General features: G+C 38.5%; 1 protein-coding gene across 15 annotated transcripts in view; it reads right to left on the bottom strand.

The window, feature by feature from the left end:
- The window catches only part of PCDH17 (protocadherin 17), a 186,320-nt gene that overhangs the window by 79,353 nt on the left and 91,691 nt on the right, over positions 1–15,276 (bottom strand). For 5 of the 15 annotated variants that reach the window (XM_089511063.1, XM_089511065.1, XM_089511069.1 and 2 more), the window contains exon 4: positions 11,509–11,550. The exons of the other annotated variants lie outside the window; for them this stretch is intronic. In XM_089511063.1, coding sequence (XP_089367189.1) covers positions 11,509–11,550 — 42 coding nt within the window. The remainder of the gene's footprint in view (positions 1–11,508; positions 11,551–15,276) is intronic. 15 annotated transcript variants of the gene reach the window in all.

Here is a 15,276-nt window from a genome sequence, read left to right as displayed (position 1 = left end):
AAAATGAATGCCATTTCTTTGTCATTCATGTGTGTTAATATTTGTGCCAACTAGGAAGATGGATATATAGTTTCATTAAAGTTCTCATCAACTGAAAATTAGAATTGAAATCTGACATTTTTTTAGACAGGGATGGTTTACAGGAGGGCCCTCTGAATAATGTTCGATTCCAAGCTGCCATCATGACTCACTGTTTGTCATGCAGGCTGGGCCTGAAGTCCAGTAACATCTAGAGGCTCACGGGTTCATCACCTGTAGAGGAGTAGGAAATTCTGTTGCTGTTGTATTGTTGATGTTGTGTGCCTTCAAGTCATTTCCAACGTATGGCGACTCTAAGGCAAACCAAACCTATCATGGGTTTTTCTTGGCATGTTTCTTTAGAGGGGACTTGGCATTGTCATCCTCTCAGACTGACATAATGTGACTTGCTCAAGGTCACCCAGTGGGTTTCCATGGCCAAGCGGGGATTCAAATCCTGTTCTCCATAGTCATAGTCCAGTGATCAAACCACTACACCACATTGGCTCCTGTAGACATATTAGCCACTTAACCATTTCTCCTGCCACAGTATCTCCACAAAAAAAAAAAAAAAAAAAAAAAAAATCATGTTATCTAAATTGATTTAATCTAAACAGGGAAAAATACATAAAGGGCTTCAGAATCTTTCCTCTAAAGATGCTGAACACAGCTGAAAGCATTTTAGAGTGGGCAATTTCAAGAAGGGAAAGCTTTACCTAGACTCTTCCATTACTTTACTGCCATCTGAAACCTATCATGCTACCTTTGGGCTTCTTTTTTTCTTTCTTTCAAAAAATCACATCTAGTTGGGTGTGCTCCGTAAATTCTATAACTACAGTACAATCTAGAAGCTTCCCCCCTTCTTTTATTCATTTATTTGTAAGAACATTGAATGTCAACTGTTTCTTGCTTGGAATTGGCATATGCACAATATATTGTTTTACATATTCTAACCAGGGTCATACCAATGTGAGGATTGTCACGTCATATAATATTCTTAAAATTGTATTTTGTGTACAATGTAAATAGAAGCATATTGTTATGAAATGATGCATTCTTTACAGTAACTATTCAATAATGTTTTTCATAAGGGATTTTTTTAAAATGCATACACATTATATTCCATAATAGTCCTCTTTAAAATGCTGGGATTTGATGTCATTATTCCAAACAGCAGATTAATTGTTCCTGGAGAAGCCCATATTAATTTTGTCTGTCTTAGTACAAAAGAGTTTTAAAGCAAACTGGCTCTTTATATTTTCATGTTAGTAAAAATAATTGTAAAATTATGTAATATTGTAGTTAAGATGGGACTCACATCCTACTGTCTTCACTCATTCTGATGATGAAGAATTTTGTCTGGTACATATTTTAAAGAATGCCGACCTAATTTGTAGTCTTTGTACTGATATGAAAGTCACAACATGGATGCCTTCTCGATTCTCGGAATGTAATGATGTAGATCTTGGCTTACAAATTGCATTTGAACTGATATATTAGAAACTGATTAAAATCATATACTAGTTCTACACAAAAATTAATGTGATTTTTATTCTTGCTTTAAAAATAATATTATATAATGATGTGGTCAGAATACATGTGAAATTGATATGGACCAGTGGAATCCTTTTGGTGGGAGTGCTATGTCAGAAGAGGCCCTTGTTTGGTGGGTTTTGTGTTACAGTATCAAAGTTTGGGAAAGGCACTTTTAAGATCACAATTCCCAGAATATTTCAGCCAGATGTCTAAGAATATTAGCAGTTGCAATCCAAAAGCTATCTTCTCCAAGGTCAGTAATATTTCTTGCTACTCATAACTTATTATACTCATGTAAACCTCAGCAACTGTATTTTTAAAGTAAGTCATGGATGCATGTTCTCCAGACTCCCATTTCTCCTTAAATAATGAAAATGTATGAGTCAAATACTTACACCCAACACTAAATAGGTATTCCGATCATTATACTGTAGAAATATCTCTGTTTTAGCTTTGAGACTTTGTTTTAGTCTTTCATCTACTGCTGTTGTTGTTCCAACTTTTTCTCCATTCAGAACTCAAGGCATTGTGCACCAGTTAAAACAAACATGGTTTCTAGTCTCATGAAGAAGGGGAAAAAAGAACCAAGCCTAAATGTAATCAATTAAGTTATTTTAAACTAGAAGGAGGAAACAAGACAGTGATAAGTATTAACTGCTGCTGCTTCTTTTTAACTCAGTCATTTAATTACAAAATATGCCAGAGAGAGCCAACATGGTGGAATGGTTTGAATGTTGGACAAGGACTTCAGGAGACTAGATGGTGAATTCCCATTCAGCCATAGAAACCCACTGCCTGACCTTTGGCAAGTCACACCCTCACACCCTCAGAGGAAGACAATAGCAATATACTTCTAAATAAATCTCACAAAGAAAACTCTAACATATGGATGCCTTAGGGTAACCATAAGTCAGAAACTACTTGAAAACATACAGAAGCAGTATTATATGCCAGAGTTATAAAACCGATGAGCGTCAAAAGTAAGGAAGAGCTCTAAGGGGTATACATGCAGAATGTAAACTTGTAGGCAGTGGTGTCATGTGGCAGCCCCTCTTAGAAAACAAACAAACAAACAAAAACCCACAATATGTTTATCTCCCTAAAACACTGAAATATCAAGTAACCACAGAAATTTGACTAGATTTTGCCACTGATGAGCAGTAATGCTTGAAACATTTAGATTAAATCACTGGCATTGCCAATACTGCTGCAACTGAACTGTACTTGCCAGATCTTAGTGAAGCAGTAGAGTGAGGCTACTGGCACTAAGACTCATTTTGCCTTAATGTTCCTATTATTCAGGCACATCTGATTCCCTTGCAAGCTCAGTATTTTCATCTTAAAGGCTGTTTTTGTTTGTTTGTTTGTTTAAAGTGGCATAAAAGCATCAGCCTATCAACTGCAATACAAACAGGCTTTAAACAGACAAACACTGAAAATGGAGGGATGATGTGGTCCATATTGGGACAAAAATGGGGGGTGGAAATCAAATCAAATCAAATATATGGATGTCCATCATCTGTCTGAAAACTAAGCCTCCTTTCATCTGCTAACCTGAAGCAATGCAAATGAAGAAAACAGACAGGAGAAAATATCCATGCATCTTGCCTCACAGCCCCATTTTAGCTCAAGATTATCTAAAACTAATTCAAGAGCCAGGTCAAAATCAATAGGGCCCTCCCAGGACAGAAGTTGAGTTCCACTCAATGCACACAAAGACAGCTGTGTTCTTCTAGCCCAGTGAATCCAGATGGCATCCAGAGTGAAAGTGTCAAAAGCTGGAGGGAAAAATTGCTCTTCAGTTGCTAGCTGTTGCGTGAGAAAAGGCCTTTCCTAAGAACCTAAAATAAAACTCAAATGAAGCAGAGAACAGACTTTTCCACAGACATCACAAGAATTATCATGGCCCCAAACCTTAAAGAGTTCATATGATTTCTCCTCCTACTGAAAATGATTATGACACCCAACCCCTCCTTCCCCAATAAGGGGAATATGTGAACGGGGATCCAACAGTGACACTACACAAGCACATGTTCTTCATGATTATGTAGGGAAGGGGAGGCAGCAACAGGAGGAGAAGATTCTTGGCTTCCTAAATGCCACCTGCTTTCTGGATGTCAGGGGTTCTAGATGACTGACATAGCAAAGGCATTATGGGTGTAGTGGCTTGAACTTCATGTGTCATGTGTCTTTTCTTTTGCAATACAAAATTAAAATCTGCTCCCAAGTTCTAGATATAGATAATAAGAATGCTGCCTTATAACACAAGAATAACAATTTGTTCTTCTGCTACGTATCATCTCCAGGATATCAGATGTTTCACATCATCTGTTACCTGATCCTTTGGGTAACAACCTGGAGGTACTGGGGACTGAATTTGATTTCTTCTCCACACTATGCACATCCCCTGCCTCAGAGTATGGAAGTTACTTTTTTTAAAGTAATAAATTCATGTTTTGCATTAGGGTGCTAAAAGCGGGGATTTTTTGTTTTTGTTCATTACGATGTTTCCAATGGTAACATATTTTTGTTACTTGCTTTTTTAAAAAAAGAGGTAGGATTAATGCAAATGACATAAAGCCTGAAACATCACGCTCAAAACACCTCTAAAGTACCTTCTAAAATTGATTAGAAGACACTACTCATTGAACCAAACAACAACAACAACATTCCCACTCTGAAATGGAACCTTGTTATGCCCTTATTATGAAGGAAATAGTTCATTATGGATAACTATGTTACTCACAACACATGCTCAGTATTGGGGGCTATTTATTCAAAAGTAAATCAATAGGGATGAAGGGAAAGAAATGAGAATGTGTAATAGATAGAATGACAAAATGTTTTACAAAGGATAGCAGGACGTTGATTAAATCTGAATGTGACATAGCCCTCCTTACAATGTTGTTTGAGAGGAAATTTGAGTTACATAATTTCATTGCCTGTGCACATCTCTGTATAAAATGGCCAAACAAGAGTGAAGAAGAAATTAAGAATGGAGCTGTGCCAAAGAAATTCAATGGCATGGGTTTTTCAAGAAACTGAATGGTAATGTGGTTAGAATGAAGCACAAGAAGCAACACAAAAGGAAAGCTAGAAGAACCAGTGCATACGCAGAGATTTGTAACGCATAAAACAAAACAAACAAACAAACTGAAAAGGGCTATGTAAAAGATTTACAGCTGATGCCACACACTGCTAAATATGAACAGACAAAAGTTCCATTTTATCCCAGCTTCCAAAAATGGCCAGCCAGATAAATCCAGAAAACTTGCCAGCAAAGCATGAAAGGAATAGCTTTCTCTACAGCTATGTATATTATGTTGGTTTTAGCGATACATAGCAAGTTTCCTTTAGCTGACTTGGCTAATTGTTGTTGATCTGTTTTCCATAAATTTGTGTAATTTAACATTTTAGCTGCCATGTAGCAGTAACCCACAATCTGCAACCGTGGTCCCAATTTACATTAGCAGGATGAGGCATTTAGTAATACCAGTCAGATATGGAGTATTTCCCCATTTATGGCTATCATCATATCTTCTGGTAAAGAGTACTATAAGTTAATTAAGCATCCTACTATTAGGGTTTCAAAAATCTAAAGTCAGAATATGAATGTGAGCACATATGAATGTCATATGTTACCAAAGATCAGGAACCCTGGACTTACAGATAAGACAGAAAAATATTTTCCGTTTTATCTATCCTTCTTCATAGAACTGGGAACATCAGTACTTATAATATGGAATCCTAAAGTGGGTGCTCAGAATCCTGGCGCCCTTCTCCATCCTATTAAGAGTGGGCTCATATTTCCTCTATTATGGACTCATCTCATTTGCTCAATGCTGCTTAAATTATGAAATCTGTGATGGAAAGGGCGTATGCTGATTGCTGTACTATGACCTCTTCTAACGACAAGAAGTGTCTGTAAAGATGCTGGAAATCATGATTACTAGGATTTCTGGATGTTGCTAGGTACCATGTATATTCATGTACAAGTTGACCTCATGTATAAATCAAGGGAAGGCTTCAGGACCAATAGCATGGATTTTGATATGACCCATGGATCAGTCAAGGGTACAACTTAGAGGCATCTTACAAAGAATGTAAAGGAGAAAACCCCACTTCTTTTCTTCTTACTCCTTCTCTGGACCTCTTCGACTACCTAACACCTCTGGTGCTGGAGGAGGTTTTAACATTGGGTTGGGAAGGGAGTGAAGTGGAGTCGGTGGAAAGAGAAGGTTTTAATATCAAATTGGGAAGGGAAGGGGCATTAAATGGAGTGTTTAGTGGGCACAGAGATACAGAGGAGAAGGAGGATGGGAAGAGAAGGTTTTAACATCGGATTAAGAAGGGAATCACCTCTTTCTCACATAAATACATGCAGTCAGCCTATCTTATACACATACTTTTTATACATGGATTCAAGCATCCATGGTTTGAAAATGTACAAAAAAAGTATAAATTTCAAATATCAAATCTTGACTTTCCATTTTTTATAAGGGGCATCATTTTGCTATGTCATTACATTTAATGCGACTTGAGCATACACAGATTTCGTTATACAAGGGGGATCTTGGAACCAAACACCAGCGTATAACACTGTACTTAAACACTTGCCTTGGCAGCTCTTTTAGAAATAACTGCTGAGGAACACTTCTTTAAGGACCTTTCTAAGCAGTATAACTGTATTGACATATATCTAAACTGACCCAGGTTTTTAGGGTAAAAATTTGGACATAATTGTTTTGACTAGTTGAATATATATGGTATATTTGTACCAATGAGCCCATCACCTAGGTTTATAAGGGGAAAGGGGGAGTAGGGCTGTTGCACAAGCTGCTCCATCTCCAGTCAGAAATACATTTTCTACAATAAACTAAATTACAGTGGGCCCTTGTTATCCATGGTAGATCCGTTCTGGACTCCCCCCCCCCCCGCAGATACCAAAATCTGTGGATGCTCGTCCCATTGTCCTTAATGGTGATGCAGCCACATGGCGGCATCACCATTAGGGACAATGGGACAAAAGCCCCTTGCTCCCCCCTCCTCCTTCCCTTCTTCCCCTGCCTCCTTCTTCCCTCTCTCTTCCTTCCCTCTTTCCTCCAAGGCTTCTGTCCCAGCTTGGCTTTCTCAGAGTCTCAGAGCCCCGTCCCCAGGCTTAGCACCTGGAAAGGAGCCTCTGGGTTCTGAAAGTCTGGCCCTGGCCCTGGCCCTGGCTCTCTCTGGCTAACAGGGTTTTAAGGGAGCCGGGGTCAGGGCCAGAGCTGTGGCTTGGGTTTTGGAATCCAGATCCTCTGTCCAGGATGCTAGACCTTGGAGATGGGGCTGGCCCCGGCTCCAGCTGTCTGGGCAGCAGACTCTGCTCCCAAAGCAAAGCCAAGGCAGAAGCCACGGAGGAAGAAGGGAAGGAGGAGGGAGGGAAGGAAGGTGAGGGACTTTTGTCCCCACTGGCTGCACGGCAATAGAAGCTTCCTATTTGCAGATGCCCAAACACACGGATGACAAATCTGCATATAAGGAGGGTCCAGTGAACCTGAATTATTGCCTGTGCTGCACTTGTTATTCATGTTTGAGATTCTTCATATTCTAAAATCTTGGACCATTTAGGAGGCAGAATAGACTAGTGGGTTGAGTGTTAGACTAAGACTCTGGAGACTAGGTATCACATCTCCACTCATAAAAACCAACTTGATGACTTTGGACATGTCATATTCACCTTAAGAGGAAGGCAATGGCAAGCCTCCACTGAATAAACCTTGCCAAGAAAACCTCAGGATGGAGATGCCATAAGGCACATAATGAAAGATTTAAGAGCAGGACAAAATTTATCCTTGTGCTTTTATAAGAGGTAAAGGCCCAACTGAAAATTTCATATACACAAAGGATTTATTTGGCATTTTGACAGATTGAATTATATGGTATATCTTTTGTCCAGAGCCTGCAATTTACATACCTACTGATGTGGACGTTGCATGTATTTTGAAATTTGCACACAAGTTCAGGTATAGGAAGGAAATCAGGGGAAATGCAAAAATTACTTGCAAATTTGAGGATCTCTATCTCAGAAGTCCTAAAATATTGCAGAGATAATGCACATTTTTAATCCAATTTGTCCAACTAATTAGATGCTTTTTTAAAAACTGTGTCCTGACTAAGTTAGGAACATAGGAGCGGGCACTCTGCATCATGCGGCTGCATCGCCGGAGTTACGCCATGATGGTGCGCACCGTTTGGAGTGAAGCACACCAAATAGTATCCTGGGGGTGGAGTTAGGGTGTCCAGCATGAGGATGCTGCACCCTGACTCCGCCCACAGGCTGGCACAAAGTGCCGGTCTATATAGGCCCATAATCTCCCTACCAGGAATGATTTCGAACATTTAAAACTTGTATGACAACTGTGCCCATTCCTTGAGATGTCGAATATGGCCAAGGTGGTAAATGCCTTGGTTACATCCCGTTTGGACTACTGTAATAAGCTGTACTTGGGGCTGCCTTTGAAGAATGTTTGAAAACTCCAGCTGGTCCAAAGAGCTGCAGCCAGGTTGTTAACAGGGGCAGGTTATAGAGATCACATAATGCCCCTATTGAAACAGCTCCACTGGCTGTCAGTTTGTTTCTGGGCACAATTCAAAGTACTGGTTGTGACCTATAAAGTCCTATATGGGTCAGGTACAGGCTATTTGGCAGATTGTATCTCCCTGTATGAGCTGGCCTGAGCTCTGAGATCCTCAGGAGAAGCTCTTCTCTCCGTCCCACCCACCCCATCACAAACACAGTTGGTGGGGACATGAGAGAGGACCTTTTCCATGTCTGCTCCCAGATTCGAACTCTCTCCTCAGAGATGGCCCCTTCCTTGTTTGCCTTCTGCTAGCAAGCAAAGACCTTCCTCTTCAGACAGACTTTTAAAGCAGATATTTTTTAAAGAATGGGTTGGATGTTAAATTCTTTTAAAGTATTTTAAATACCTTTATCTTTTTAACTATATTTTATTTTTATGCAATCTGTTTTAATACTGTTATAACTTAATTATGTTTTCATGTAACATGGTACTGTTTTTAACCTTGGAAGCTGCTCTGAGTCCCAGTTTTGGGAAAAGAGCAGGATAATAATCATAATCATAATCATAATTGGTGGTTTCTTAATAATTCTCCATTTTACAATACGGCAACACTACATATGGTAATCTACCTATGAACTTTGTCTTTGCCAGTGTGGGAAACATATTACATGTGCTTGAGACACTAAAGTTAGTGAAGAAAGGACTAGCTTGGCTTGTTTTAATGCTGGTAGTAATTATAAAGGCCCTGTGAAAGGCCTGTATCCAACTATTTCACTACATTAGTGTAAGGCCCAATGAGATAAAGTTTCATAGGCCTAGAACAGACGGGCCAAAAGCGTCGTGCTGCCGCCGATACTAGGGTTCAGGAGAGCACAGCAACTGCAGGCTCCGGAACTCTAGTACGTCATGGTGGTGGCCTAATGGCGGCCTCCCGTCCACAAGGGGGCCTCCATCTTGACATAAGCAATGCACAGCGAATAGATGTTGTGCGTTGTTTACATCCCGAGTGCACCAATGGCGCACTCATGACGTGCACACGCCATCCTAAAAAGAACCCATTTTTTCAGGGGTTCTTTTTGGGGTGCAGAGATGCTGGGCAATTTAGCTGCTGCGGCATCCCTTTGTAGGCAATCAGGCCACTGCCAGGCTGCCCTTTTGGGGTGGTTTGTACTGGGCCATACTCTACTATGTTTGCACGAAGACTGTATCCAGTAGTTCTTATTGCAAAATCTGTTGATACATAACCTACTACATAGCAGTTGCACAACTACTTTGTACAACTACTTACAGAAATATATATTTTTTTCTCTGCTAGTGAGTTATGTTTTCTCTACTAGTATTACTTTGTAATTTAGCATTTTTGTTTAGCAAGTGGATCCTACAACAAAGTCAAGTTTTTAGAAACTATTAATAGCATGCAGTTGTTAAACAAGTCTCGTTTATTCATTAATTGGCTTTATATTTTCCCTATTTTTTCCCATTTCTTTCCTATGAGCAGAGGTATTTTTAAAAATCTGTTGCTACTTAGGCCCAAACTACAGATACGTTTGCTTGGGTGGCAGAGGAAGCATGAAAGCAAATCATGTATTTTAATTCTCACAGATGCAGATCTTTCCAAGTAAATAAAATGTGTAAAAGGAACAAGGCCATAGCTGAATCAGTGCTTACGTTGCACCTTGCTGACAATTTTTATTACACTTGCTTTCATATCCATTATTCTGAATGTCAGAGAGCTATTTTAAGTACCAGCTTAGTTCAGCTTAAAGCAGGTATTAAAATATCTACATCTGGAATACCCACACAAACATATATATAAGCAGTTTAGGCAAAGTAACACCTTATTTTGGCAAAAGCAGATGTCCCCCCCCCCCCCCCGCTTGATTAAGAACTTTCAGTATGTTCAGGAGAAATGCCAATATAATTGAAATTGTCAAGTCTTCCATCCTGAGAAAGGTGGCAATAACATCCTATAACTGTGCACCCAAGCCAAATGCTTTTGTGAAACCCTCATTCAATTTGGTGGATGTTCCAGGTATGGGGAAAGTAAACTTCTTGGGTTGCATCCACGCTGCAGAAATAATCCATGTTGACACTACTTTAACTGTCATTGCTCAGTGCTATGGAATCCTGGGAATTGTAGTTTGTTGTGGCACCAGAGCTCTCTAACAGAGAAAGCTAAATGTCTCATAAAACGTCAGTTCACAGAATTCCATAGCACTGAGCCATGGCAGTTAAAGTAGTATAAACCTGGTTGTTGCAGAAGCAGCCTTGGTGGATTGTTTCCCAGGTGGTGATCTGACTGTTTCTGTTGTTGCCAATCTGAAATGATGTCCCAAAAGTGCCACTTTGAGGAGTTTCAGTTTACCATGGGGTAGGACTAATGACTGAGGGCTGCACTGCACAATTCATAAGGAAATATGGGTTTCCATTTTGTTAAAAGAAGCAAGACAACATAGTCTGGTATGATAATTAGAAGAAGTTTTGAAGTCTTCAGTGGGGTAAAAGGGAAACTAGCATCTGTCTTGTGAGCATGGTTGCTCTGGAGCATTACTACATCTCCTTTTGCCTCATCCATTTGTGTCGTGGTAGTCTGTGCCTTCAAATCATTTCAAAATTATGATGACCGTAAGGCGAACCTATGATGGGGTTTCCTTGGCAAGATTTATTCAGCAGAGATTTTCCATTGCCTTCCCTTGAGGCTGAAAGCATGTGACTTGCCCAAGATCACCCAGTGTGTTTCATGGCTGAGCTGTGAACTGAACCCTGGTCTAAAGTCATAGTCCAACACTCAAACTTCTACACCATGCTGGCTTCATTTAGGATCCATTTAGGACTACCTTATACTATGTTTGGTCATGATCATTCTTGAAAGTAGGAAATACTCAATAATGCTATATGACAAACATATAAGAATACATGATGTATAACATATAAGGAAAGTACTTCTGAGTATGCACAATGCTCCCTTTTCTCAGCAGTGAAGGACTTTAAACACCACACCTCGTTTTAACAAAGCATGGTGTAAGAGTTGCTACAGGGCTGCTCTTTCCTATACTGTATGCTCAAAGTGAGAAGCTGTATGTCATGTGATGTGATCCTTCCCATGTTGCTGTTGAGTAATTGCTTCTCCACTTTATGAATAATTTAAAAATATGAATGATTGTATTTATATCTAAATTAACCTACTTAAACAGTCTTACTAAGCAAAGCAAATTTACCGAAACACAGATTATCACCCCATCTCATTCTAGTGTCCGGGATTAGTCTTGATGCTCATGTAGCCAAAATAGTGCCACCAGTGAGCATGAGGAGACAACAGGGGCTTCAAGCAATACTGAAATTGAACTTGAACAAAAACAAGGAAATATTATGAGAACAGTCCTCTTACACCTACCAAATTGTCCTATGTCAGAAATCAGAAGCGACGGAATATTGCCTGATGAGAAGGAAAGGGAAAAGGGGGATGAAATAGAAGGCAAGGTAAACAGCAGCATTCCACACTGCAACATTTCTTGTTCATACTGTATTATAATAGTAACGTCTTGAGATAATGTACAACATTATGAAGTTTTTGCACTGCTGCATGAATGCCACAGAATATGTATTTACTAAATAGGCACAACTGACAAACATGAGGGAACCAACATCTCAGTGAAGAACTACAGGCAGCAGCAGCACCAATTTCCCTGTATTGAGCAAAGCAGACAATAAATACTGCCAAGGTATCTAACATCTCCATATCCTGAGCTATTCTCTGAAGACAACCCAGAGGGATCAAAATTTTATTGAAGTTATTTAGAAAAATTGAAATAATGCTTCATGCTATTTCCTGGAATGCCCTCCCTGGCTTGCCAGAAGTACAACCTTCTTCTGAAAGCAGCATCTGTAATCATACTGATCAGAAAGCAGAAACTCCTAATAATGTCAGTGATGATGAGATGCACACCATGATTCTATAGTTCAAATAATGATACATGCTGAGTGATGATGAATGGAACTGGGCAGTGCAGACAGCTTCAAGTGCCTGCAATGCATATTTGTTTGGATTTAATGAGACTGCGACTGTATGTTTATTAAATGCCTACTGATTCCTAAACCTATTTGCCAAGATTAATAGTTGTTTAAAGACTCATCTGTAATAAATGAGCACAAGAAGTGGCTTCTATATTAATGTCATTATCAAGTGATTTAAATTAAATTATTTAAAATAAATGCCAATTAACTTTTTGTATGACAGAAGTATCACACTTTTGGCTTACATGAATTTTTAATTTTGGCTTTTCTTCCCCCCCCCCCAAAAAAAAAACAAAACAAAACAAAACAAAACAAAACAAAAAAAACAACCAAAAACCTATTTCAAGTTTTTGGACATTTCACCAAATTAAGTTAAATGAAAATGCATTTTTTTCTGTGTAACTTCCCAAATGATTTAAAATAATATGGAGATGTTTTAAATAGTAAAATCAATCTAAAACCTACTAAACCCAGAATGAATTGATCTTAGATCTTATACAAAATTCTGATAATTTCGTTCAATCTTGTGTGACTGGATTTTTACATACAGTACTAGTCCCCTAAGCAAACATTACTTCCATGTGTTAGTGTCCAATGGTCTTGAACGCGGGCTAGCACATGGTATGGCAGGGAGAGAAGGCCCAAATTTTCCTTTCTTGCCTTATGAGAAAAAGAGCATTTTCCAACTATAGCGATGAAGTGAGCTGCAGAATAAAAAGGAAGAAAAGAAGAGTGGAAACAAATGAAAATGAAGCAAGGGGGGTTCTGCAACTGTTTTATCTGAAAGCATTAAGCTAGTGAATCTAATTAGAATAGTGCAGTACTTTCATGGGGTTCCGTAAGTTGTCAGGCAACTTGAAGGTGCATGTGCACACACACACACTGTTTCAAAGTGTGGGAACAATTTGGTCAATTTAAGTGACTTCACCTCACTGATTCAGCTGAAATCTGTGGGATATAATAATGCTTATCATTGTGCTCTGGATGCTTGACTTAAGGTATTTAATTATTGTATACTGTGCTAGTAGTAGAAACAGTGAATGATTATACTGAATATTATAATGAATGATTATACATCCCAAAGAGGGCGGGAACCTTATGTCATAAATGCACCCTGTAGCCTGACCATATGTTCCATATTTTAACTGTAAGTGCATATTTCCTTGTATATAAGCAACAAAAGACAAAAAGGCTACTTGGCCTTTAAGGTGTAATCAGTAAGCTTAAATGTGCCTCCATTTGGATACCTTGTCTATAAACAGAAGGTATGGGTTTCTGTTATATAAGGAGCCTGACACATAAGTGACAAAACTCCTTCAAAGTAGTCCCAAGGTTACATGAAACTTTCTTACATCAGAATCACAACTCTGGTATGCTCAGATAACTGGTTTGACTGACCCAAGGGACCTGATGAAAATACTCTTCTGTTTAAAAGATTTTAATAACTGCTGGCATTTAGTATAAACGAGTATAGACATAGAATCAAATTTAAATGATCAAATTTCAAATTTGCATTTAATAACCCAAAGTGATATAACTTTACAAGACACTTAATATAGCTGAAATCTATCTCATAATATCAAAAGATAATCTATCTTCTACTGGCCCTATAATTCTTGAGGAGGGAATGTAAATGCAGTAAATGTGAAAAATTATAGTATTCCAGTAATACAGCACAATCTTAATTATTGAAACACACTGAAGTGTACTACTATCAAACTTTCACAATCTACAATCTCCTTCATTTCCTCAAGTATCTTTCTCTGGTATCCATCCTTGTATAAACACAGAGACACACATTTTCAGCAAAACTAGGGGTCTAAGTTTCAGTCACACAATAATATCTGATCCTGAGTCTATTTCACATTTTCTTGAATATTCTACCATTATTCATTGCATCTAGTAAAATACAAATTTAGGAAACTGGACATCTTGAAGTTCACCATTTTTATCTCAATTCCACCAAGCAAAGCCATCAACATCAAATAACTTTAAAATAACAGTAGATGCCACCACCACCTCCACCTCCACCTCCTCCTCCTCTCTTGCCCATCTTTGACCCAATACTACAATTCAAGTTGGATTTCAAAAATCAAAATGAATACAGACTAAAATACATTGAAAGACTTTGGTTAACAACTACCCCCCCCCCCCCGGAAAAAAAAAAAACACCTAGGGATGTAATTCTTCATTAACTGTCATCTCAACAAAACAAGTAGTTTTACCAATTTTCTTCACTCTGCAAGAAAGTCTTAAAAACCTCACAGTTTCCAAACCCTATTTGCAAGTCAAGACTTACTATCTGCAGTAGAGGAGTCCCTACTGAGATGCTAATGGACTATACATTTCTTGGACTTTGAAAATCTCCCTATTGCCGCATGGCCAGAAGGAGGAGGAGCCTGCCTGAAAAAGATATCCTCTCCATCATAACACCTTTACTAAGAACTGAAACAACATGCAGGTATCTGACTAATATCTCTGATCTCCCCCCCCCCCCCCTCATGTTTAGTTTGAAACATCTTGCCTGATGAAGAAGCCCATGGAGCTTCGAAAGCTTGCAACCAGTATATTGCACATTTAGGTTGGCCAATAAAGGTATCACTGATGGATTTTTGTTTATAGCTGTACATGGTTGTTTTGTGCAGGAAACAGCATTTTATGCACAGAAATATTATCTGAACAGAAAAGGCTGTTTCCTATGCAGAAAAAGCTGTTTTCTGTGCACATCAACTGTGTGCAAATTTAAATCTCAAGTTACAGCATTTTCTCCAAAGGAAACAGCCTCATCTGTGCAGGTTATAATATTTCTGTGGGGGGAAAATATTATTTACTTTGCAGAAAATATTATTTACTTTGTGCAAAACAAGTCCTGAATGGCAAAGATTCATGTTAATCCAGTATTCTCTTTGTCAGGGTTTCTCAATACTCAAACATATTTCTTAGATATTTTTCAAATATTTTCAAATATTTTTCTATCCCCACCAAACACATACAAAATTATCTTTTAAAAATACAACTGAATCATCTATAGAATTAAAACCATTAAAAATCCATTAAAAGACAAAATATTTTAAAAACAGCAAAACAAAATTATTAAAAACTAATTGTAGTTAATTCATAAAAGCCTGTTGGAACAGGAAGATTTTTT

The sequence above is a fragment of the Sceloporus occidentalis genome, unplaced genomic scaffold, assembly GCF_023333645.1.
Source record: "Sceloporus occidentalis isolate IW3139 unplaced genomic scaffold, rSceOcc1.0.p SCAF_2, whole genome shotgun sequence".
NCBI classification, from domain to species: Eukaryota; Metazoa; Chordata; class Lepidosauria; order Squamata; family Phrynosomatidae; genus Sceloporus; species Sceloporus occidentalis.
Note: the sequence above shows the minus strand (reverse complement) of the source record. Positions and strands in the feature narration are given on the sequence as shown.